This window comes from Rhyacophila brunnea, unplaced genomic scaffold (genome assembly GCF_057557595.1).
Source record: "Rhyacophila brunnea isolate RB1 unplaced genomic scaffold, BYU_Rbru_1.0 scaffold_22, whole genome shotgun sequence".
NCBI classification, from domain to species: domain Eukaryota; kingdom Metazoa; phylum Arthropoda; class Insecta; order Trichoptera; family Rhyacophilidae; genus Rhyacophila; species Rhyacophila brunnea.
Genome location: NW_028232882.1, coordinates 2,022,831 through 2,044,864, shown reverse-complemented (window position 1 = coordinate 2,044,864; position 22,034 = coordinate 2,022,831). Strand labels below are relative to the sequence as shown.

The 22,034-nt window shown below is 33.6% G+C and overlaps 2 protein-coding genes across 2 annotated transcripts; one reads left to right on the top strand and one right to left on the bottom strand.

Moving 5' to 3' along the window:
* Nucleotides 1-2,040: 2,040 nt before the first annotated feature.
* On the bottom strand, nt 2,041-15,003 carry RhoGDI (rho GDP-dissociation inhibitor). Its single transcript, XM_085949810.1, has 5 exons — nt 14,889-15,003; nt 14,432-14,619; nt 13,008-13,117; nt 9,961-10,075; nt 2,041-3,869 (listed from the first exon to the last, which is right to left on the bottom strand). The coding sequence occupies exons 2-5, from the start codon at nt 14,613-14,615 to the stop codon at nt 3,670-3,672; spliced, it is 609 nt and encodes a 202-aa protein (XP_085805936.1). The 5' UTR covers nt 14,616-14,619; nt 14,889-15,003; the 3' UTR covers nt 2,041-3,669.
* A 1,306-nt stretch (nt 15,004-16,309) lies between these two features.
* Nucleotides 16,310-19,438, top strand: LOC147069930 (oxidoreductase-like domain-containing protein 1). Its single transcript, XM_085949811.1, has 3 exons — nt 16,310-16,491; nt 16,705-16,860; nt 19,094-19,438. The coding sequence occupies exons 1-3, from the start codon at nt 16,477-16,479 to the stop codon at nt 19,292-19,294; spliced, it is 372 nt and encodes a 123-aa protein (XP_085805937.1). The 5' UTR covers nt 16,310-16,476; the 3' UTR covers nt 19,295-19,438.
* Nucleotides 19,439-22,034: the final 2,596 nt, after the last annotated feature.

The window sequence follows — 22,034 nt, the reverse complement described above, 5'->3', positions numbered from 1 at the left end:
ATGCATACATGAGCACTGGTAACACGCAATGGCTAACAGTCAAAATAGCTATCGACGTGTCTAATTTAATTACAGCGAAGCTTCGATTTTATGTTTTCAAAAGGGAAAAAATAAATTAGGGTATTAAATTTTTTTTTAAATCGTACAAATTGATTTGGAGCATTAGGCTCGGTTCAGACATGGTGGATTCCGCACGGAGTCAATTTGTACTAGCTTCTATATCCGCTAGTCAACCGCAAAAAAAAATGGATCCCGCTCGGAATCTAAAAGCTAGTACAAATTGACTAGAGCGGTTAAAACCGCGCGGTCCAATCCGCCGTGTCTGAACCGAACCTTAATTTAATGTGTATGTGTTCTTTCACCTTTTCAAGAATATTTCTTTTCTCTTGAACTGACAATGTTTTTTAAACTTTAAAGAAAAAAAAAACAACAAAAACTTATACGATCACATTGTATAGCCTTGGTCTTGGGCACTGCGGATTTGTCTGCATATTATAGAAATGCATACATGTGTCTGGAATTCATTTTAATGATGTCATGTATTGAATTAAATTTTGAATATTTCCGATGTAAATAAATTGCGGGAAATAAATGTACCAAAATGAAACGGGACCGCCGAAACTACACACAAATATTTAGAATTGAAAACATATTGAGTCATGCAGTAGGAACAAATTTACAATACAGATCTACAGTTGTATGTTGTATTTCAATTGGAATTACACAGGGGAGGTAGGTACGTTAGGAAAATAAGTTGAGGCAGTAAAAAAAACAAAAATCTAAAAGATTACCAGAATTTATTTATATATATATTTGTAAAATCAATATGACACATAATATATGGCTAATTTAGCAGAATACTGTCATTTTTATTGCATATATTATTTATTATTATTCTTATTCACAGTGTTTATACTCTTCTATCATAGTAATATATATTATATGTGTATATTATGTAGAACTCTCTTTAAGGCAAACTTTGTGCGAGAACAAAATAAACTTCTGTTATCATTACGGTAGCCATAATAAAAAATAAAATAGTACTATGTTTCCCAAACTTACAATAAGCAAGCGCACCTTAAGTGACAGACATTATCGGTGTTCATATTTAGATGTAGGGGATTTTTTGTATTGAAATACAAAATTATAGTATTTTTGGCATACTATACAATAGAAGGTATCTAACGTTTGCTTTTCCAGCCCAGCTGTATCGCGTAGAAGCAAACCGCTGAGAGGAAGTGTGTGCAATCCCAAGTAGATTATTTTGAAATGGATTATAGTTTCAGACCTTCAATAGTCAGATACTTTTCGAACAGACCTCGTACATAGATAGTATGCACACCAAAATATAATATAATTACTATAGTCAGTTGGCAATACCTTTTATGCATACCACATTTTGGGAAACACTGCTATGGACAATCTGAACAATGAAGTGTAACATAAGCCATTATTGCTAAAAAAGCGTATTTGTTTATGTATTATTAAAAATAGCATTTTATAAAAAGAGTAACTTGTAGTATAGTATCAGATTAATGTTAAAGGTATATTTAGAAACATACTTCTCAGTGAAGTAAGCTTATACATGGCTTTATTGGGTAAAAAATATTATAGGAATTCCAAAAATATCTATGTAATATCTTCATTAATACCATGCAAGCACCATGAGGGAGTATGTACTACAATTATTATGTAAAAATCTAATCTGCAAAAGGGTGAAGTATATTACTACTGGATATAGGCTGAAGACATACGAAATATAATAATGGTAAGATTGAAAATAATCAACAACACATTGTATAAGTACATTTGCAATATAATAGTAATATTTAATATATATCGAAGAAGATATTATATTTGCTTATAAGGATTCCAGCCATTTTATAATAATATTATCAATAATAATAATAATAATTATAAGGTTATACAACATTCAAAAAATTAAAGGTAATAATGAAACAAATCCTCAAAAGATAAAAGTGTAGAATTCCAATGAATTTTAATATAAATACATACAATATTTTTTTTTTTTTTTAAATCTATCTTTGTCCTTAAAACTTTATTTATAAAGCTTCATTTCTGAGCAAAAATCCAAGTAAAATAATTAATACAACATTATTATTATTTAAATGCACAAAGCACTGAATCATTATTATCAAGGCATGACTTTCAATTAATATTACATAGCACACAATTATTATTACTTTAGCAGTGGTTACATACATTATATATATAAAAAATGTAACATTAATGACTTGTAAAAAAAAAAAAAAAACACATAATAAAAATAGAATCAAAAAATTGCTCAAAATTGAATACTGATAATTTTCTCTAACCAGCGCTTTCGTAACATCAAATTTTACAAGAGATATGTTAAGCTTATAGGAACAAGGTATCAAAATATTAAAAAAATAATCTTTTACCATCGTAGTCTCGTTAACAATAATTATTATTGAGAAGGTCCGTCAGTCTTAGGAGAGCCTTTCTGAAAAGCCGAGCTGTAAACTGTTACAAGGTGACCGCGTTTAAATACCTTATTTTAATATCGATCCAATCGATCGGTACACTTTACGGATACAACAATAGGTTCACAACAGATAACACTACGTATTGCGATGAGATTAAAAGAACATATGGACTCGGTTTATGGAAAACATACACAGGAAGATTTATTGCAGTCCAGATGAGTTACCAACATTTTCAGAGCTATGCAAATTCACAACCGCTATTCATTATCACTGAATAGAAGTGACGGATGATGAAATTTGATGTTACAACAATTAGACAGTAAATCGCAACAATATTGTTAAAAATATGTAAACGATATCTAATATTGCTTTAAATTGCAAAACTGGGTGAAATGCTATATCTGTGTGCGAAAGGAAAGGAATGATAAGTCTAATTATATCACTACTTTACAGGGGAGGCAAAAGGAGTTTTAGACAATTTTGTATATTCTTCTTTATTCACCGTGATTAGTTGGACATATAACCGTTTTAAAAAAAATTCAGTTTCTTTTCACACACAGAAATAAGCTTTATTTTTTTGATATTACGTGAAAATGAGTTCATCATTAAAAATAGAGAAATGTGTATAAATGTATGAATGACATGAGTATGATTGCTTGCCATTTATTGTGATTGTTCTTTCAAATATTGCAGATAAATCAGTGTATAAAAAAACTTGTCTTGTTCTTAACAGTAGTACAGGCCTGACAATTAAATCTCAAGAGCACAAAAATGTGATGATTACTTTTATATGTATTTAGGCTCCATTCTGATAGAACAAGATTGTCTTCCAATATTTTTGAGATACACAGATGTCACAAAAGTTTCTTATATCACATATTGTAAATGGCTCATCGGTTGAAATTGTAACACATTTATCTAGTTTAAAGGACGAATCACATTTTAGTTTTGATGTCACTCGAATGATAATTTGTCGCGTGTAACGTCTCATCCATGTAAAATAGATCAATGACAATAAATAATGACATACTGTCACAACAACAGTGTTGCGAGACACTGCAAATTGTAAATTACGAGCTAGACCGACTGCCGACAATCCAAATGCAAGCTGGTATCCGATTTAAATACAAGTCTCATGAAATAACCCAGCGGATTACTTCCCCATTCCTCGAGATATTATACCTTGACCGCCGATGACTGATTAGTCTTTCCAGTCTTTTTTGATTTCGAAAGACCACTCCCACTGAAGATGCTGATGTTTGTCGTCGTCGGTGAAGAGGCTTGTAACGGAGTAGGAGCCTCGCGCCATCAGACCGTTGGGAGCGTCCTCGGGAGGGGTGGTGTACGACTGCATATCTGTCTTGGGCGGGTACGAACCGACCATGTGGGTCATCTTGTCGACTGGAAAACAATTAAAATACAGTTAATTAATATAAAGTTGCAGGTGTTTATTGCAATGACGGTTTGGGCATTCAAGGATTCATGCAAGGGAAAGTCGTATACGGGACAGGCATCGCGAGCTGTAAACTTCACATTGCCCACAGCTGTACATCCCATCTCCATATACAACTTTCCCTGCCGGATAGATGCGAATGTCCCCACATGAAATCGCCACGTCCAAACCGTCCCTACAAAAAACACGTGGCCTGCGACTTATGGTAGCATGTATTAATTGTGTGCAACGGCAATTAATGAAGTGCACCCAAAGAATTTCCATTAATAAAAAGGGAACCCATTATTGAACTCCTTTATTTCACCACTTGATAGTGATTCCAGAGCAATTTTAAGTATGGCTAAGTTGGTAACATCAGAAAAGTTAATATTAATAAGTTTAAAATATGAATATTTATAGCATGTGTCATTTCTGGTCACCAAGGATGATGAAGGGCCACGGAAGTAAACCAGGCATCGCGTAACCTGACAAAAAATTACAGTCCTGTAAAGCCTTTAATGTTAATTAACACATTTTGTTTCCACCGTCAATACCAAATATATGGGTATTGTCTGATTTTTAAAACCGGTATTTCGGTATCGAAAAATACTGGGATACCGGTATTGCAATCCCTAATTAGCTGTAATGAATAACATATTACTTGCATCTGTTGCTTGCTTTGGTTACTTACCTACATACTAGTATTTGAAATTTTATGCGATTGGCTACCTAGAAGTGTTTCTCAATTAATTTTAATCAAGGGACTCTTAAATATTTTAGTCTGGTGCATAAAAGAGATGCGCGATAATGACTCATATCAAAGCTTCTATTGAGATATCTATAAGTAGTAACGTACGGCATATTCACACAGAAGATTAATGGATAGAGAGAAGAAATGAAACATACCGGGTCCTTTAACATCAACACATCCAGAAAGCATGGGGACAATACAACAAACAAACATTAGTGACAAATTTCATACCAACAATATTAACTCTTAAGCAGAGTAGCATTAAAGACTTTTCTTCTCTCTTCTTCTTTAATGGAACTCTGCATACAGGCCAGGACAATATAATATTATCATGTATTACCGGGATCACATGCAAAGATTATGTAAATAAAAAAAGGTTTTTACTTTTACTATTAAATATGTACAATTGTGTCGCTAGATTTCAAAATCAGCCAAGTCCATAATAGATGAATAGGAGAAAAACAGCTTTTTGTTTTCTCAAATCCACAGTCACAAGGGTGAAAGTTTATATTATTTAGAATATAGGATATCTAAAATTAATAAATTCCACATTTTGATAATGCAGAAATGTTAGAAAGCAGTTTTTCTTCAAAAAAAGTGAAAAATACCTAAAGGTGGACTTGGCTGATTTTGAAATGTAGCGACACAATTAATAAATACTTACATTTTTCATAGTAATTTGTAAGAATTTATTGCAAAAATATCAAGTAAACCCAATTGTTAATTACGATGACATAAGATATTTTTGAGTATAACAAAATCCAAGCGTTTGTTCAACATCTCAGTTGAGTGGAAAGGATTACTAAAACTTTATTAGCTAAAAAAAGGTTTAGAAAAGGTTAAGGGTAGGTATGTATGTAAGTGAATTTTGATATTGGGAAGAGTGTGCTGGGACGTGAAAAAGATTGGGAAACACTGGCTTAGCGTATACATAATAATAATAATATAATTAGGGACTTAATTTAAGTCAAATATAATATGGATAAGACAGAGATAGTGAATCCAGGACCCACACGATTATTTCAAATACACAGCAACAGATGTTCATTAAAAGAATAAAGAAAATATTTTGCTTTTGCTTTTCATTGTAAATTGTATTTTGTTGTAATTTTTCTGAAAACTATAAAAATATTAAATGATATAAAACTGATTGAAGCATTTTTTTTTTCGAATTACAAAATTACAAATTCAATATTAACCAACGCTCAAGAAAAGGGTACGCCGCAGCCGCTTTTCGGTTTAGAGGAATACATTAAAGGTCGAGATTATTGGATGGAATAAATTTACCAGTACGTAATCCAATTGAATACTTTCAGTAAGCATGTATTACGCAAGTTGTCCATTAAAAATATTCGCCAGCTTAAAAACAGATTCAATGAAATATTTTTTCTCGATTTCCAACTACTTAGATTGTCGTTTCTGTACAGCGTGTACTTTGATACCTTGACCGACAGCTATTCCTGTCATTTTAAAAATTAAGGATACTAATAATATTATTATCGGTTTGTCACAACCATACACATATCCTTTTTTTATGTTCATAGGTAGGCACTGATAGCAATCAACGTAATGAATGCCTAAATCTCCCATCAAAAAATCTGTAATCGAGAGAATTAGAGGAATAAATATTTAACCCGTAAAAATATTTGTAACTTTTCAATGAAACAATCGACGAACGCTAGACCGAGATCTATGACAACAAAACAAACAATTCCACGAATGTTAAAATAAAGGAAGAAGTACAGTTACTTCTACTCCAGCATGACTTGAAGAAAATAAAACAATTAGTCGCCAACTAGCCCTTAAATGCCTAGACACGTCCTGAAACTTAAATACGCCACCTTTCGCACCAAAGTATGTGTACTTACTACCTGCCAATATTAAATTTAAAAAAAAAATCATAATTAACTATGACAAAAGTCAGTACGTAAAGTAAATAAATTGTGTTTCACCCCTAATAAAAAAAATGCCATGACATCTTGACAATTATTAGATAAGTTTTCAGCTGTATTTTATTACCTCCATAAGCATCTATGTCTTATGTCAAAACTAACACTAGAACATAAACCCCCCCCCCCCCCCGCTATCAGTACTTAATTACTTATTAATGATTCATCATTCGGTAAACCGTTAATCAAACATAACCTAACGTACAAAAGTGTCGGTTAGGTGAACTAATTTCAATATGAAACACGTTAAAAATATCCACAAGATAGATTTTTCCTATATGCAGTAGATTATAAATTATTATTCAAACCAAAACCCCTACAAAGTTGTATGAGGTACACGTATACAGTTTTCGCGAACACATACAAGCAACAACACAATCATGTGTTACTGATAACAGAACATACACACAGGAAGTAGCATTTATGTATTATTAAATTGAGATAATGTTACAGACCTGTATCAATACACTGATAATTTTAACTGTTAATATTTCTGCGCAACAAATTATATATCAAGGATTTATTTTGAAGAGAAAAAGTACCCCTTTTTTACAAATAAATATAATGTATATAATATTAAAAAATAATGACAGCATAGCCATGCATATTTTCAACGGTTTTTAATATATATCAGACGGCGGAGAAAACCGCCCCACGAACGTCTGATTTCAATAAATCTACAATGGGTGAGACCACTGTAGCGAGAAACTCCCTCACCTGATCGGAGCAATTATGGTGTCAATTTGTGCGTAAAGAACCAAGCTAAGTAATACAGTAACAAAAAATTTCATTGCTACCCACAATGACGGCTGTACCAAATAAGAAACAAGAACTTGGTGGAGCTAGTAGTAGTAATTCTGGAAGACAGTGAAAATGGAAAACCGTTCAGTTATTGGGAATATATGATAGAAGCGTGATTAAAATGCTCCCACCATCTGTTTGAAAATTTCCAAAACAAGAAAAAAAATATTCAAAGAGTAAAAGATATGCCTTCGGCTAGAAATATTGTGAAAAATAGAATCTCAAAAGCTGAATTGCAATTTTTAAACTATTTTAATAGAGTTCTTAAAAACTACTTTTACATTTCTTCGCCATAACAAACTACTCAGCACGTCATAGTCGAAAAATAATATTTGGGAAATTGTGGCACGCGTACGTAAAAAGGTTCGCCATCCCAGTTATATAACATAATGAAACCATACATAATGGTTGATAAATAACTGTAAACCCAACTGTCAAAAAAGATGTTTGAGAAATATAGTTATTATTCACCGGAATATTATATTTTTCAGTGACAGCATTTCAAAGTATTATTTTATTGTCCAATATGAGGTAAAGGGCATTTGTCACCGCCATTATAATAGTAACATTCCCACTACCAGCGGAACTAACGCCAACGACGTCGGCGTATAATGACAGAGGTCCCCGGTTCGAATACTGGGTCTGGCAAAATTCTAAGTAGTGGTAGAGTAAGTGGGTAAGATCCATTTCTCGTAAAAAATTAAAATCTGTTGTAGTGACTCGTAGCCGAAGCATAAATATCTCCACAAAGTGAAGTTGCTGTCAATCGATTTTACGAGAAATCGTTTTTAAACATTTTGTCAAACTCTGGATTCAAACACACATTGAAAAAAAATGTGTGAAGTTTATCTAGTCAGAGCAGATATTATATTCACTACCACACTGCGTGCTTTTCATTGAGGAGATATTTGTTATTAGAATTGATCTTTAGCCGTCTGAATCTTTAGTTACTAGGAGGGGGAAGGTTATGTAAAGACAGACAGTCAGTAACAACAGACAACAAAATATAGTATATATTGTAGGTATTTGTATGTCAATGGAAAGGGGAGATAAGTCTAAAGTCACTACTATTCAGGAAAGCCAAAAAAAGATTGAGTTTTAGACCTCTTCGTATCTGAAAGTCTGTTTTTATGTTTTCCTTTCACACACAGAAATGAATTGGCGCAAAAATTTGTAATTGAAAATGTACCCTTACATACATATAACATATCATGCAGCGTATTGATTTGATATTTAAATCAGAATAAATACATGCAGACACGTATCCAAAAGGATACATCCACACAGTTCATTAAGTAGTCACTGGCATTAAGTGGATAATCATGACATGACAGCTAAACAATGGGGATCTGCAACTGAATAAGGCAAAGAGTCATTGGAGATAACATGGTATTTCCTGTTACTTATGTAGACACCAAATTCAAACATCTCAGTGAGTAATAATTTTTTCAGTGAATTTAAATTCTACTATTTAAGCCAATATATGTACATAGTACTCTGATGATGATATAGAAAACTACTCTTCGAGAATGTTTGTACATATTCACGTCATATATTTCAAAACGCAAACAATTGCTCTGATAAGGTGGTGTAGTCACCGCTATCAGTTGAATGGAAAAATGAGTCGCGTAGAGCAGCATTTCTCAACCACAGGTCCGGTCCGCAAATAGTTGTCCAAAAAATCCTCATAAAAAAATATCCCTTCATGAAAGACGTCAATCCATGCATAATACTCGAGAATAAGGAAATCAAATCGAGTTGTCTTCCGATGTCACTCTGGTATAGATACATACATACAAACATTGTTTGTTACAAAGCCGTTATCTCTGCATTTTTGACTTCATGTGAAAGGACTTTTTCAGTCATAACAATAATAACAACAAAACAGGGAAATCGAACGGATATCAATGGAGCGTTTCGTCTCTCCGATACAACACTGAAGCCATAGCTATCAACTATTCTAGCAAAAATGCAGCAACAAATTTCGCACAAATTTTTTAATCTAAAATTTCAATCTAAATAATTGCTTTCTCAAAATACCAAAAATTGTATTAACAATTTATTTAGTGATCTGTTTCTGATTACTTCAATTAACAATAGGCCCGGCCTGCCACAGGAGTGAACGAAGGAGAAAATGTGAATCCTTGCGAAAGCAGAGGCATAATTTGCCCTTCCCCTTACCAGTAGGCTCTTTCTCTTTGCACAGTAACAGAATAGTTTGACGATGAGTGCTCAAAAGACTACAAAAACTAATGATTTTCACGACAAACGGCAAATTGAGTATTTCTTTGTGATGGTGAAAGACAATTGGCGTAACGTCACGCCTCAGTGTCGTCAGCCAAATATAATACGTGTACATATTTAAGTTGAAGAATGACAATGAAAAGGGATAGATCGCTGCCAATTTTGATAATCGATAGTATAACCTGCTTGAAGTTGGACATGCCTGATCTATTGTGTTGGTCTGATAATCATTGGAAACTAAAAAAGTAAGTACTTGTAACGATGGGAACGATAATGAAGGTATGTGTTAGTGATTTTGTGTAAAAATAGACAAACCTGGAACACCGAGCCGGTATGTTTTTTGCACATATTTCAAGCCATGGACGATTTCTCTCTGCACAATGAAATCAATGCGTATTCTGTACTGCACACCCTCCTTGATGGTAAACACCTGCAAAGTAAACAGAGATATGAAAACTGTGCTAAAACAGAAAAACCAACAAAACCATTGAATTACCATTTATTTACATGCACACATAAGTAATATGTACCCCGTTTACACGTGCATAGATTTACTGTGCACAGTAAGAAAATGTATGGGGAAACATGTATTATCCTGCAGTTGGCAAGATTGTGTGCATGAATCAAACAAGTTTGGAAGCTTCTGAATTGTTCTGATTTTTTATGCGCAAGTAAGATCTGATTTGAGACAGTCAGCACTTTTATGTGTAAACAATTATTGTCACGATATTTTAAAATAAGCACTATTACTGACAGGTATGTGTACAGGCGCTATAATATCATTATCAATCACTCACTTTATAACACGCAATTGTTTTAATCATCAAATGTGGGCAAGTTTGTTATAACTTTACTGTCGCTACCTACAGAATGACTTCAAGAAAGCCGTCGCTCATGAGTCAGCTCAAGAGAACGAACGGGTGCATGTTGCCGCATTGCATTATACAGAGCGATTCAAAAGTTAACTCAAAACATATCTGTTCGACCTTCGTGGCACTAAATCTGTTACGGTTTGAGTGGAAGTCGCGTCCATAAATCATCCATCCTGAACCATCATTCATCAACCTTATAATATATCATTCATCCAAAAGTGTATCGTCCGTTTACCAGTGCGTGAACACCGAACCTGTTCCAATGCGCGCCAGCCCTCTCAACATCAAAAGTCAGCATCTGGCATACTGTGTAACCCCCCCCCCCCCCTACATCCGTATCACCTTCAAAATTACAGTCTACTGCTAAAAGCGCCAGAAAACATAGAAATTGCAGTAGGTAATAAAATTTAAATAACATTTCAACCAAAAATAGTAAGGATCAACACTCCGAGTGTACTTATACTCTTTGTTTAGGTATGTCACTGCCAGGGAACTCAGAAATAATGGGAACTGAAAAACACAACGGGTAAGGCGATAGCAGGTAACCGACTCGAGTAAGGAAGAATCCGGGTTAAACTTACACACGTGTTAAGAATACGTTTTACGTCGAATACTAAAAACTGCTCTCGGTTTATGCATTTACGCTCATTTAATGTTGGTGTATTGCACACACTATTGAACGTGCATAATGCGTGCTTCATTTTCGTAGGACACTCACACATTCAAAAGCCTGCTTCACCACGCGGCGTATTGAATATTGCCTATCGGTATTCTATTTATTATCTGTTCTGTGGTCACTGCCTACTGCTTAGCATGGCTATTTTATAATTTATCACTTTGCAATCACTACACTAGACAATGAATATAGGTTTATTTTTATCTGAAATTAACAATGGCAAGATATATAGATTACATATCAAAAGAACAATTAATTAATTATAATCTTTAAATAGAATCTTTACAATAACTATATAAAAAATACTATATTATTATACTACCTGTACTATATAAAAAAAAGCAAAATGCAAATACGAAATATTAAATACATATTATAATGGCGAATCAATTTTGGGGTTTTTCTCAAACTAAACGTTTGGTTTTTGATAGTTCCCAACAGATGTAATATGCTACCGTTCGTTGTATTATACAATTTATAAACAGCTGCAAATTATAAACAGTGTATAAACCTGTCAAGAGGAGTCGGTAAACGGAATTCTGTGTAGTGAATGTATACTTCAGTATCAACAAATTCAATGACTACCAAAGTTTCTTATAGAAATTGAAATTTTCGATATTGATTTTAAGAAAAGTATCTTGAATTTAAGAAATCGACGCAGAAGCCATTTATTCTTAAAATATCTGGCATAGGATGATGCAATGATTTGTACAAATCTGTACATGATGCATCTTCAGCACATTGACACATTTATCTGAGTAGCGGACACTGCATTAAAGCCATTAATATGTCGCTTATTGGAAACTCAAGATAAAAATAAATCTTTTGGACCGAATATAATGGTATTGTATATAAATCGTATTATTAGATGTACACCACAGTTGGATATCATTATTTTACTCCAAAACTCATTTGAATACCCAGGCCACAATATAAAGAAATGAAATTAGACCATTGATTCCCAATCAGTGTTCTACAAACCTTTTCCGGGGCTCCACCAGAATTCATAAAACTTTATGTAAAATGTGTAACTTCTTTATCCCGTTAGCAACAATAAAACATTAAAGAATTTTGAAAGTTTAATTAGATTCTTCGTACTCATTCAACTGATCGTCCTGTACAAAACGTGAATAAGACCAGCCGTCACATGACTCAGAAAATTGGTGTATAACCAAACATATAGAATGAGCGTTGGACTCATTTGAACTGAGTATATCATCAGGCCCACCAATGAATGATACACAGTTTGGGTGGAGACAGATACAATTACGACATGTATGCTTTGTATTGGACCTCGCACATCGTACAGGGCATACACTATGGGCAGTTTTAAATGACTAAGCCATGACGTACACAGGATAGACAAGTCACGCATGAGCTCTTAGTACCTCGTATAAAATGGAAGGATAGTGTGAAGTCGGATTTATAGAGCTTGGGCGTCCTAATTTGGAGGGAAATGGCTTTCAACAGACAGGTTGAGTTAGATACTGGGGGAGGCCAAGACCCACATAGTGTTGTAGCAGCAGGAAGAAGAAGATATTCACCTGATAATTACTATTTCACCATTTCATTTTTTTTTTAATATAGGTAAAAATTATTATTAGGTACTCAACACAAAATCATTTCAAAATATAAACATTTGTTTGTAACCTACAGTCAAGACATTAGGTAAAAACTGTTAAACATAATATATTATCTCATCCAGTTAAGGGTTCCCCGAAATTTTACGAAATATTCCTAGGGTTTCCTCTATCAAAAATGTACTGTACTAGACACTATTTAACCAATTTTGTTAGTTTGAGTGTTTTATTTACCTGCTTCTTAAGGTTTGTAAGATCACCAGATAGATCTAATTCAACATCGTCTCTCCCTTGAACGCACAGCGCCAGTTTCTTTACGATAACCTTCCGAGAATCTGTCGCATCTGCCAAATTAATAAATGTAACTAATTAATAATCAGACCTATCCATACAATGTACCTATGCCCCATCATTTGCGGTAACATACACTTCATATAGGCAAAAAAAACACTGCTTAAGATGCTTTTGTTAGGAAAGTATTTATAAAATGTATGATAAAATAAAGCTCTCATTTTGATACAATATGTCAGTGGTAGATCAACATTAAAGTCTGTGATTGGCTCATTAAATGTCAGCTCATCAGTAATTGGTTGTGACTTCACATCAAGAAAGGATTGGCTGTTAATAATTTAATGAATCTTTTCAAATATGTACATAGTTTAGTAAAAATACAATACAACGTATTTGAGTTCATGTTCTTATTAGACCTAAAAACAAATGAAAACCTAACACAACCATGATTTTTGTGCTAACTCTTCACTTATAAACATTTGAAAAATAGATTGGGTACAAGTCGGTTATGGGGAAGCCAGAGGCAAACACATTTTGAAAATAGCCGATTATACTGGATTATTTGTTAGGTTGGGTTAGTTTAGATTAGGTTTTCATTCTTTAATTCATGAATTTTGCCAAAATCGGCTAAGACAATTATTAGCGTGGTACCTGCCTGGCTTCCCCATAACCGACTTGTACCATAGATTGTTGTCGTCTGGTTCAAAGTTGAAAACCTTCAACAGAGATAGAGCCTAAATGTATGAAATTGAAGTAAAAAAAGGACCATCGGTCCATAAATGAAATTAGCTACAAATAACTTCGACAATTTTCAGGGTGTATATAAAGACAATCTGTCACAATGAGTAGTTAAGCAGTCAATAATACTACACTTCGGCATTATTATTAAATTGAAAAATCGTGTAAAATTTATGTAAAACCATTTATAATTGCGCTCCAGTAAGTAATCACAATGAACATAAAAAATGGCCACTGTTAATTAAAAACTGGAATGACAACCGAGCGATCTTAATATTTGTGGAGATGACCAACTTAACCATATTTCATGTGCTTGCAAAACAATTTTAAATATCATAACAGAAATAACATAGGTACCTATACGACTTCTTCTATTTATAGTCCAAATTCTTTGGTTTGAGTATTGAAATTTTTAATGTGTAAAATGAGGATCATAATCCTGTTATGAAAAGTAAAGTAGAACCTTCAATGTCTGTAGTAGTTTTATCATTTATTTATGAATTGAAATGTACACAGGTTTATTTATATTAAAATTGATTAATAATAAGAGCATGATAAATAATCATATATTAAGATGAGTGTGTGTTTAAAATTAGTAAGATATATTCGGAAGGAGTAGAAATGCATACCAACAATGACTTGTCCAGCCTGTGCTTGTCCCAAGAGCGTTTCTTTGTATTTACGCAGGGACTCGTCGTCCTGATCGGCGGCAATGATCTCCTCGATGGTCTTCTCCGGCGGAGGCTTGTAAATTGTTTCATTTTCACAGTCAATTTCGTCGGGAGTGACAGCCACCTCGGTTTCGTTTGACATTTTGCTGTTGCACGAAAAACAGGCCGTCAATTAAAATTTATAAGCATAACAGACCGTATAATATTTACAAATATGAATTACACGTTATATATAACATAATACAATCAATAACGCTGCTATGGCTTTATCTGTGCTGCGAATGACTCAATGGAAAGAAGAGTAGCTTACCGGCGAATCAGTCACACAACTTTAGCATATCGAAAACTGTTATTGAGCGAGCCCAAAGAATAATTCCCTCTCAAATCAATGCGGATATACTGGAAGATTACTCACCTATAGAATAAAAAATTATATATCCTATCTAAGAACTGAACAAATTGAATTTTCAACACCACCCACAGCTAAACAACGATTGGAGTTGTTCTCAAATAGAAATGACGGGGCGGACTATTTCCGGTTGTGTGTGCTCAAAAATGCTGATCGAGGTGAGATAAAAGTAACTACATGATACTCGAACAGGAAAATGGCATACCTACCTACCTAAAGCATATCTAGCTTTATTATTAATAATTATTTATGACATAATGTAATGTAGTGCCTAGGTATATTGTGATAGTATTCGCCAATGGTTTTTAAATTATATTTTTCAACTGCATTGTAGAATACAATATATAGCTACTATTCTGATATTTAATTAAAATTTGCATAACTGACTGAAATTAAAATTTATATGGACGATATGTATATGTTTGCGGTTTATAAAAACAACCGAGGTGCCTGTACGTTAACTTTACCTTAAAAATGATTTAAAGGTTTTATAAAACTTAAATACATAGGTATACTTAGGTAGGTTTTAAATTTTATATTGAATTTGCTTATAATTAATAGGTAGGTACCACCCAGTATTGTTAACCCAATAACAATTAACAACGATACAGTATGTACTATTTTATTACCTATGGGACGTTTTTCTAGTGTCTTTTGACGATATGTGTACCTACTATATTTTTATCAAGGTCACTATTAATTACATTTAAAAAAAATATATGAATGTGTGATTATAACATTAAATTTCATAGCGATTGACCCCACTTCACACCTATCGACTCTGCCGCCATAGGAAATGTGGGAGCCAGCCGGCTGGCCGAGTACGCCTGCGTGGGGCATAAATGGAACTCAACGGCTACCTAGACGTGGTTATGTCGGCGCATATAATAAAGATCAATAATTATTACATTAGCAGATTCGAAGGCCAACCGTCTTGAGTCGTTTCCTGAAGTCGTGACCAAATTGGAACAATTCCATTTTTCTAGCATGATTGTGTCGAAGATTACTGAGAACGTACCTACCTACGAAAATATCCGATTAATCTTGAGCTTTCTAAAGTGGCCGCGCAAGCGTGTCCTGTCGCGTTTAATTAATATAACAACACAAATTTGATGTTTACATACTTAATGTAGACTTTATTCATTACCTATTTTAACAGAATAATAATACCTACCTACCCAAGTAAATACAATCAACATCTCGTTACTAATTGTCTAAAAACATCGAGTATATTATTATTAACCAATCAAATGAAGTGCGAACACGAATGAGTTGGTAGCTGAAAGACGTTGGTTGAATCTGGTCGGATCTGCGAGTCTGCCAGTGTAATGGGCGTTTATACCTACTGACTGCGTACAGCGCACGCTGAATTCCATATGCATAGACAATAATTATTATGAACCGATATATTGCTTTTGCTTATGGCCAATCAGCTGTCATCTTGATATTTCAAATGTCAGATTTAGAATCATTTGTTATTGTGTATATTATTATGAATAAAAATATAAAATAAACTGTTATACACACATTTCTTTTCAAAATATTTCCAAATATTGAGTTGAAAATATTGTCTAGAAATCTTTTTTAATCGAACATGTCTCAAATGCAAGTAAGACAACATTAATATTCCTTAAGGTCAAGGTTATTCTTATAATTACAATCCATTGACCCAAATATCTTGCTATTTACTTATATAAAAGTGTCACTGAAAGTATATCAGACTATATTTATAAAATTGTATTCAAAATACTGACATGTGTATAGTAAGTAATATAATATCACAATAACAATGTCAAATACTATTTATATTCAATTCCTCCAGAGACTCATCCCTTACAATTGCTGTAAAAGGCCGTATTCTATGGCAAAAGTGGCATCGGATCTGGTTAGATTCACTTCTTCTGATGATGGACCGAAGGAATTAAAATATGAGCACACAGCGAAAGCAGAAAGACCGATATATTCACCAGAGAATCCAGTAAGCATTTTGTACGATTTTCTAGTAGATTTGAGATGCAATACGTAAAGGTTGAAAATTAAGAATTTATGGTACATATCTTTGAGAATGAAGTCTGAACAACCTGTAGGTAGACTTTGTTGGACAAATCTACCTATATTTCGATCCATGGCCCCCACATCCTGAAGCGGGCTCCCATAGATATGGTTTCACGGGGTTAAAAGCAGTGTGATGTTCTACAGTGAGCAGTGTTCCTCAAATTGTATTCTGCGGTACCCCGAGCTTTCGCGAGGTCAAATCAAGGGTATTCCTTGTATTTTGAGCAATTTTTTGTATTTTTAAATAAATCTACTTGAATTATTGAGTTGTCGGCACTCGGTTTCATATCATGAACCACTGATGGCGACCTCATTTTATAGTTGCCATGTGATCTTTCACCATATTGGGTAAATAGCCATGTTTATTAGTCAGGAAACACACTAATAATATTTTTTTTTTCCGACCATGTCTGATCCTAATAGGATCATATGGGCCTCCACAGAATAGAGGTTTGTATTAACAGATTTTATTTTTTACGAGAAATGGATGTCAGCCACTTGCTCAACCTATTAGGTCCATACCCTGACTCACACACAAATTAAAAAACAATACGTGTACCAGCCAGACCCAGGATTCGAACCTGGGACCCACGGCGTTATAGTCCAACGCTTAAGCCGCCCGGCCACAGTGGGTGTTAAAAATTATTAGGTACATAAAATTCTATACGAGAATTATCATTTAATTATATTATTGTCATATCACATCAAATTGCATCGCACAGCCCACATATTATAAAATGTTAACACACTTTAAGCAAAATAGCACCACAGGCAACTTTTTTTTACTATTAGAGCAAATTTGTGGTGTGTCTATGTCACTTAAGTGGTCGATCCGCCACACTGGGCCCCAAGGCTAGAGCCCCGTCAGCCCCCCCCTTGTGGGAGCCATGTTTCGATCCATGCAGCACAAAAATCATTTTTGATTAGGTATTTAACACCTCCGACGGCACGAGGACGGGATCGTAGCTTTACTCGGCTGACAAACCTCGTCTTTAGTTTGGCTAGCTCAGTTATGTGCGTCCCGAGTGGTGTTAAAATTCGTCTTCTCGGGATAATGTGTTTTAAAATGATGTCCCTTGGTGTTATATTATTGTCGTTTATTAACAAATATAGAGTTTTTACAAAGTTACAATCGTTTTATGATACTATTTCATAATTAAATTTTTCAGGTGGGTCTCAGAGCTTTTCAATTATCCTGTTCAACGCTCACTAACTGCAACGGAGTTCTCTTTCAAGTCCTCAACCCACGCCAACTTACGAAGGAACTCCCGTGATTGGCCAAATCCAATCGGATGATATTTTGATTTGGCGAATCAGGAGGTAGCCTTCAGCGCTAGCGCTCGTTGAGTTTAGCATTCCGCGGAAAAATTATAATATTTGAATTCTTATTACTAGTACATATTTTTTTTTTTTAGTCTTAAAATTATCGCTTTCGTCCATCATCATTTGCACTTTAAGATTTATCTTTATTACACCTCCGCCCAGTATGTGATTTTCACACACCGGACGAAGGCCTTTACCTATAAATAAGATATTTAACTAGTTGAGCAAGGAATCAGATTAGGTGTTTTATGAAGCCGTTTCTAAAAGTTAGGGTTACATTTCGGCTTATAATTGCTAAATGATTATCTCACACCTGGAGAAGACCGTGTGTAATAGGGATGTATCATATTCCTTTTGGTGTTTAAAATTTTTGTAGCAGTGTCAAAGCAAAGCAATTCGTGTAAAAAAATAATGGTAATGGTGTGCGGTACCGCATGACCTTTTATAACTTTCTTTTTATGATAGTTAGGGAGACTCAATGTTATAACACATTCTGTAGCCTCAAAAACATACCTGGCTAAATTACATTTTGAATCATGTTTGCTAGTATAGTAAGATCATCGGACAACTGCTCAAGTAGAAAAAAGGCATAAGTGGTAGGTTGCATTGCGAGAATTTCAATTGAAAATCAAACTGGCCGTGTTTGAAAAATGATTGCAATAATTCACACGTTCACATGTCTTACAAATGCATTATTTCGATGGTAACAGTAGGTATTTGTTAGTTGAGTCATACTAGCTACTGTAATATAGTATGCCATCGAAAATTACGAAATTTTATTATAAACTTGATATGCCGTATTTATGAGTTAATAATCATCTTGATTATTTCAGGTTTCAATTGATAATCCACCCACAACATGCTGCATGTCTGGCTGTCCAAATTGTGTTTACATTGAATGGGCAGATGCACTTTCCAAGCAAATGGCCGCGGCTGACCCAATCATAGCTGTTAAAATATTAGAAAATGTCACCGACCCCAGTATGAAAGCATTCCTCCAGATGGAGCTTAGAAATTTGGGTTTAATTAAATAAATGTAACACATAATAAATAATTCATATCATTTATTTTTGTAAATAAAACATATAAATCGGGTATTATTTATTAGCTTTATAATTTGTGGGGCATTTAGTTACAATTTGATTTTTCATCATAACTGAATATAATATTATAAGTTTTGTATTTAAGCTTAGAGTCTGTCCACAAGGGATGTTTTGGCGTGCGAGTAACAAGTTGCGCGTTCTCCAGGTACATGTGACCCAATTCAGCCGTCCACAGGCGCTCGCACATGATGACTGTCGTGCGACAATCGCCAGCAAGCACTAGACTCTGGACGATCGCGGCATTTACAGCCATTACAAAATGAATTACGACCAAAATAAATTACGTCACCTAGCTTGTTAAGTGCCGAGAATAGGTATTGAAAGTAATCGCGAAATACAAAATCTCATAGAAACCGACTAACACAATTGAGTTGTTGTGTTTTTTTCTACACTTGTATTTGTTTTTTTATACCGATTCAAAAATGAAATACGTCACCTAGTCAATTCAAACGCTCAGGCTACGCCATTTCTGGACGGAAGACATTTCTGGTTCTCGAGCGTAAATCGCGATGGGACTTGCGCCATGTTGACAAGCTCTTAGCCAACGATGAATCACCAATATTCTAATGGATTTGAAATTTGTATCTGTTTGTCCCACAATTATATTACATATATTAACTTTGTCAGAGCTCAATATATTTTATACAATTTATTAATTCGTGTGAATATTTTTTATTACATATTATCATTTTAGCGAAGATATTATATTTATAAAAAATATAGATTAATTTGTAAATAAATAAATTGTAGACAAAATTACAATAATAATATTTAATTATTCATACTAATTAGCATTATTTGTGTTAATTTTCTTAAAACTGTTCAAAAAACAGTATTTTCTAGTCATATCAGCTTTATAAAGTTGTGAAAAAGTCTATTATGTACCTACTCATATTTTTATGGTTCTGTGATCTTGTTATGTATATTTTTATTTTTTGAATTATTCCCCTAATGGCTAAAGTAAAAATATTGAATCTATCATGGAATGAGTATTGGAATGTAATGTTACATACATAATTATAAAATTGTTAATTTATTTGTACAAATCTCGAGTACACCTGTTGTTCAAAATAAAAACTAATCATTTTGATGTATTGTTAATTTTTATTTACAATTTGGCAGTGAATTATTCAGTACAATGTGATAATAATTATATTATTTGTTATTGGAGAGTTTTTTGTTTTATTTTCAGTCAATATAAACTAGAGATTGCAATACCGAATGAAAATACAATACCGGCATTCAAAAAATAATTGCAAAAAACAGAAGTAGGTACCTATCTACCAAATAATATTTTCCAGCATGGGACAATGAAGGGCCACAACTAGACAATGCATAACCTAACAAAAAAATTACAGTCCTATTAAGCCTTTTATATTTATAAATACATTTTATTTCCACTTTCAATACCGAATATATCAGTATTATTTGTTTTTTAAAACCGGTATTTCAGTATCGTAAAATACTGGGATACCGGTTTTCAAATTCGGTGTTACAATCTCTAATAATATAATCGTCATAATCTATTTTTTAGTTACATACATTACTAGAGTCTGTATTCTATAAGCTGACATACAAGTCACACGGAAAGCATTGTGCCATCGCGTTCAAGTGTTGCAAGTTTTCAATTGGAGGGAATTAGATGGATGCTGAAGCGGGGGGGGGGGGGGGGGGGAGGGAAACCGCACACCAGCTTATAAAAGACAGACTCTAATGCTGTTACCACTTTAATAGTACTGATGTTGTCATAATGTATGTTTGTAGAAATAAAAATACACAATTCCCAATTGTCTACAAGTTCAGTCATTTGTGTTAGTCGGAGTGTCACATAGTAAGACTGTTGGTAGAACGATTGTCATATAATATATGACATTGCAGTATATTATTGAGATACAATTTGCATAAATTTATTGAAGACCTTATGCCTAATCCAGACCAACATACATCCGTTAGTAAATATATGAAAATAGTATAAAAACTACTTAAAAGGTGTAAAGAAACTGTTTACAATCATTTGTTGTACAAATACATTAATTACATTATTATTTTAATTGTTTAAACTGCCATCTGTATGCATATAATAAATCACAAATTTAAACAGTCACATGTTTTATATTTCATCTAAAATATGAAAACGCTAGCAAAAGTCATCTTCTAGAGATAGCAGTTAGGTTAATGATAAAAATTACTAATATCTATATTATCTGATAAAATAGTCACATACCTAATATGTCATATTATTATGCCTATATTTGTGATAAAAAAATACTTGACAAATATATTATGATTTGTATTATGAGTTTATAATATTATGTAGTGTGACACCCCCGTATGGTCCCCATTTGGGGATGTCTTTGTGTATCTGGAGACGCCCGAATCGGTATCAAAGCCAACAAATAATAAAGCGCTGATTACGAAAATAAATAATAATAAAAGAGCCCAGCCGGCAATGCCGTAAATTTTGTTAACCGTTGGAGATTTGCAACGTCGCTTTCTTTTCGACGACGGTTTCGTTGGAAAAAATCACAAGATGGCGCGCAGATCGCGACAAACAGAAAAATCGCGAGCACGCCGATTTCGTACGGATAAAGAAAATTATTCAAAATGTAACCATATAGTATAATATAAACCTAAATAAACTCGCCGTTTTCCATCACAATTCCGGTGGCTT

Bases quoted from the DNA above. Each gene is read 5' to 3' on its own strand.
- RhoGDI (XM_085949810.1), bottom strand. From the start codon at position 14,615: ATGTCAAACGAAACCGAGGTGGCTGTCACTCCCGACGAAATTGACTGT. The intron at 10,076-13,007 runs GTAAATAAAACA...TTTACTTTGCAG, and splicing joins TTACAAACCTTAAGAAGCAG to GTGTTTACCATCAAGGAGGG. The intron at 3,870-9,960 runs GTTTGTCTATTT...ATTGTTTTCCAG, and splicing joins ATACCGGCTCGGTGTTCCAG to TCGACAAGATGACCCACATG.
- LOC147069930 (XM_085949811.1), top strand. The intron at 16,861-19,093 runs GTAAGCATTTTG...TGATTATTTCAG, and splicing joins TATATTCACCAGAGAATCCA to GTTTCAATTGATAATCCACC.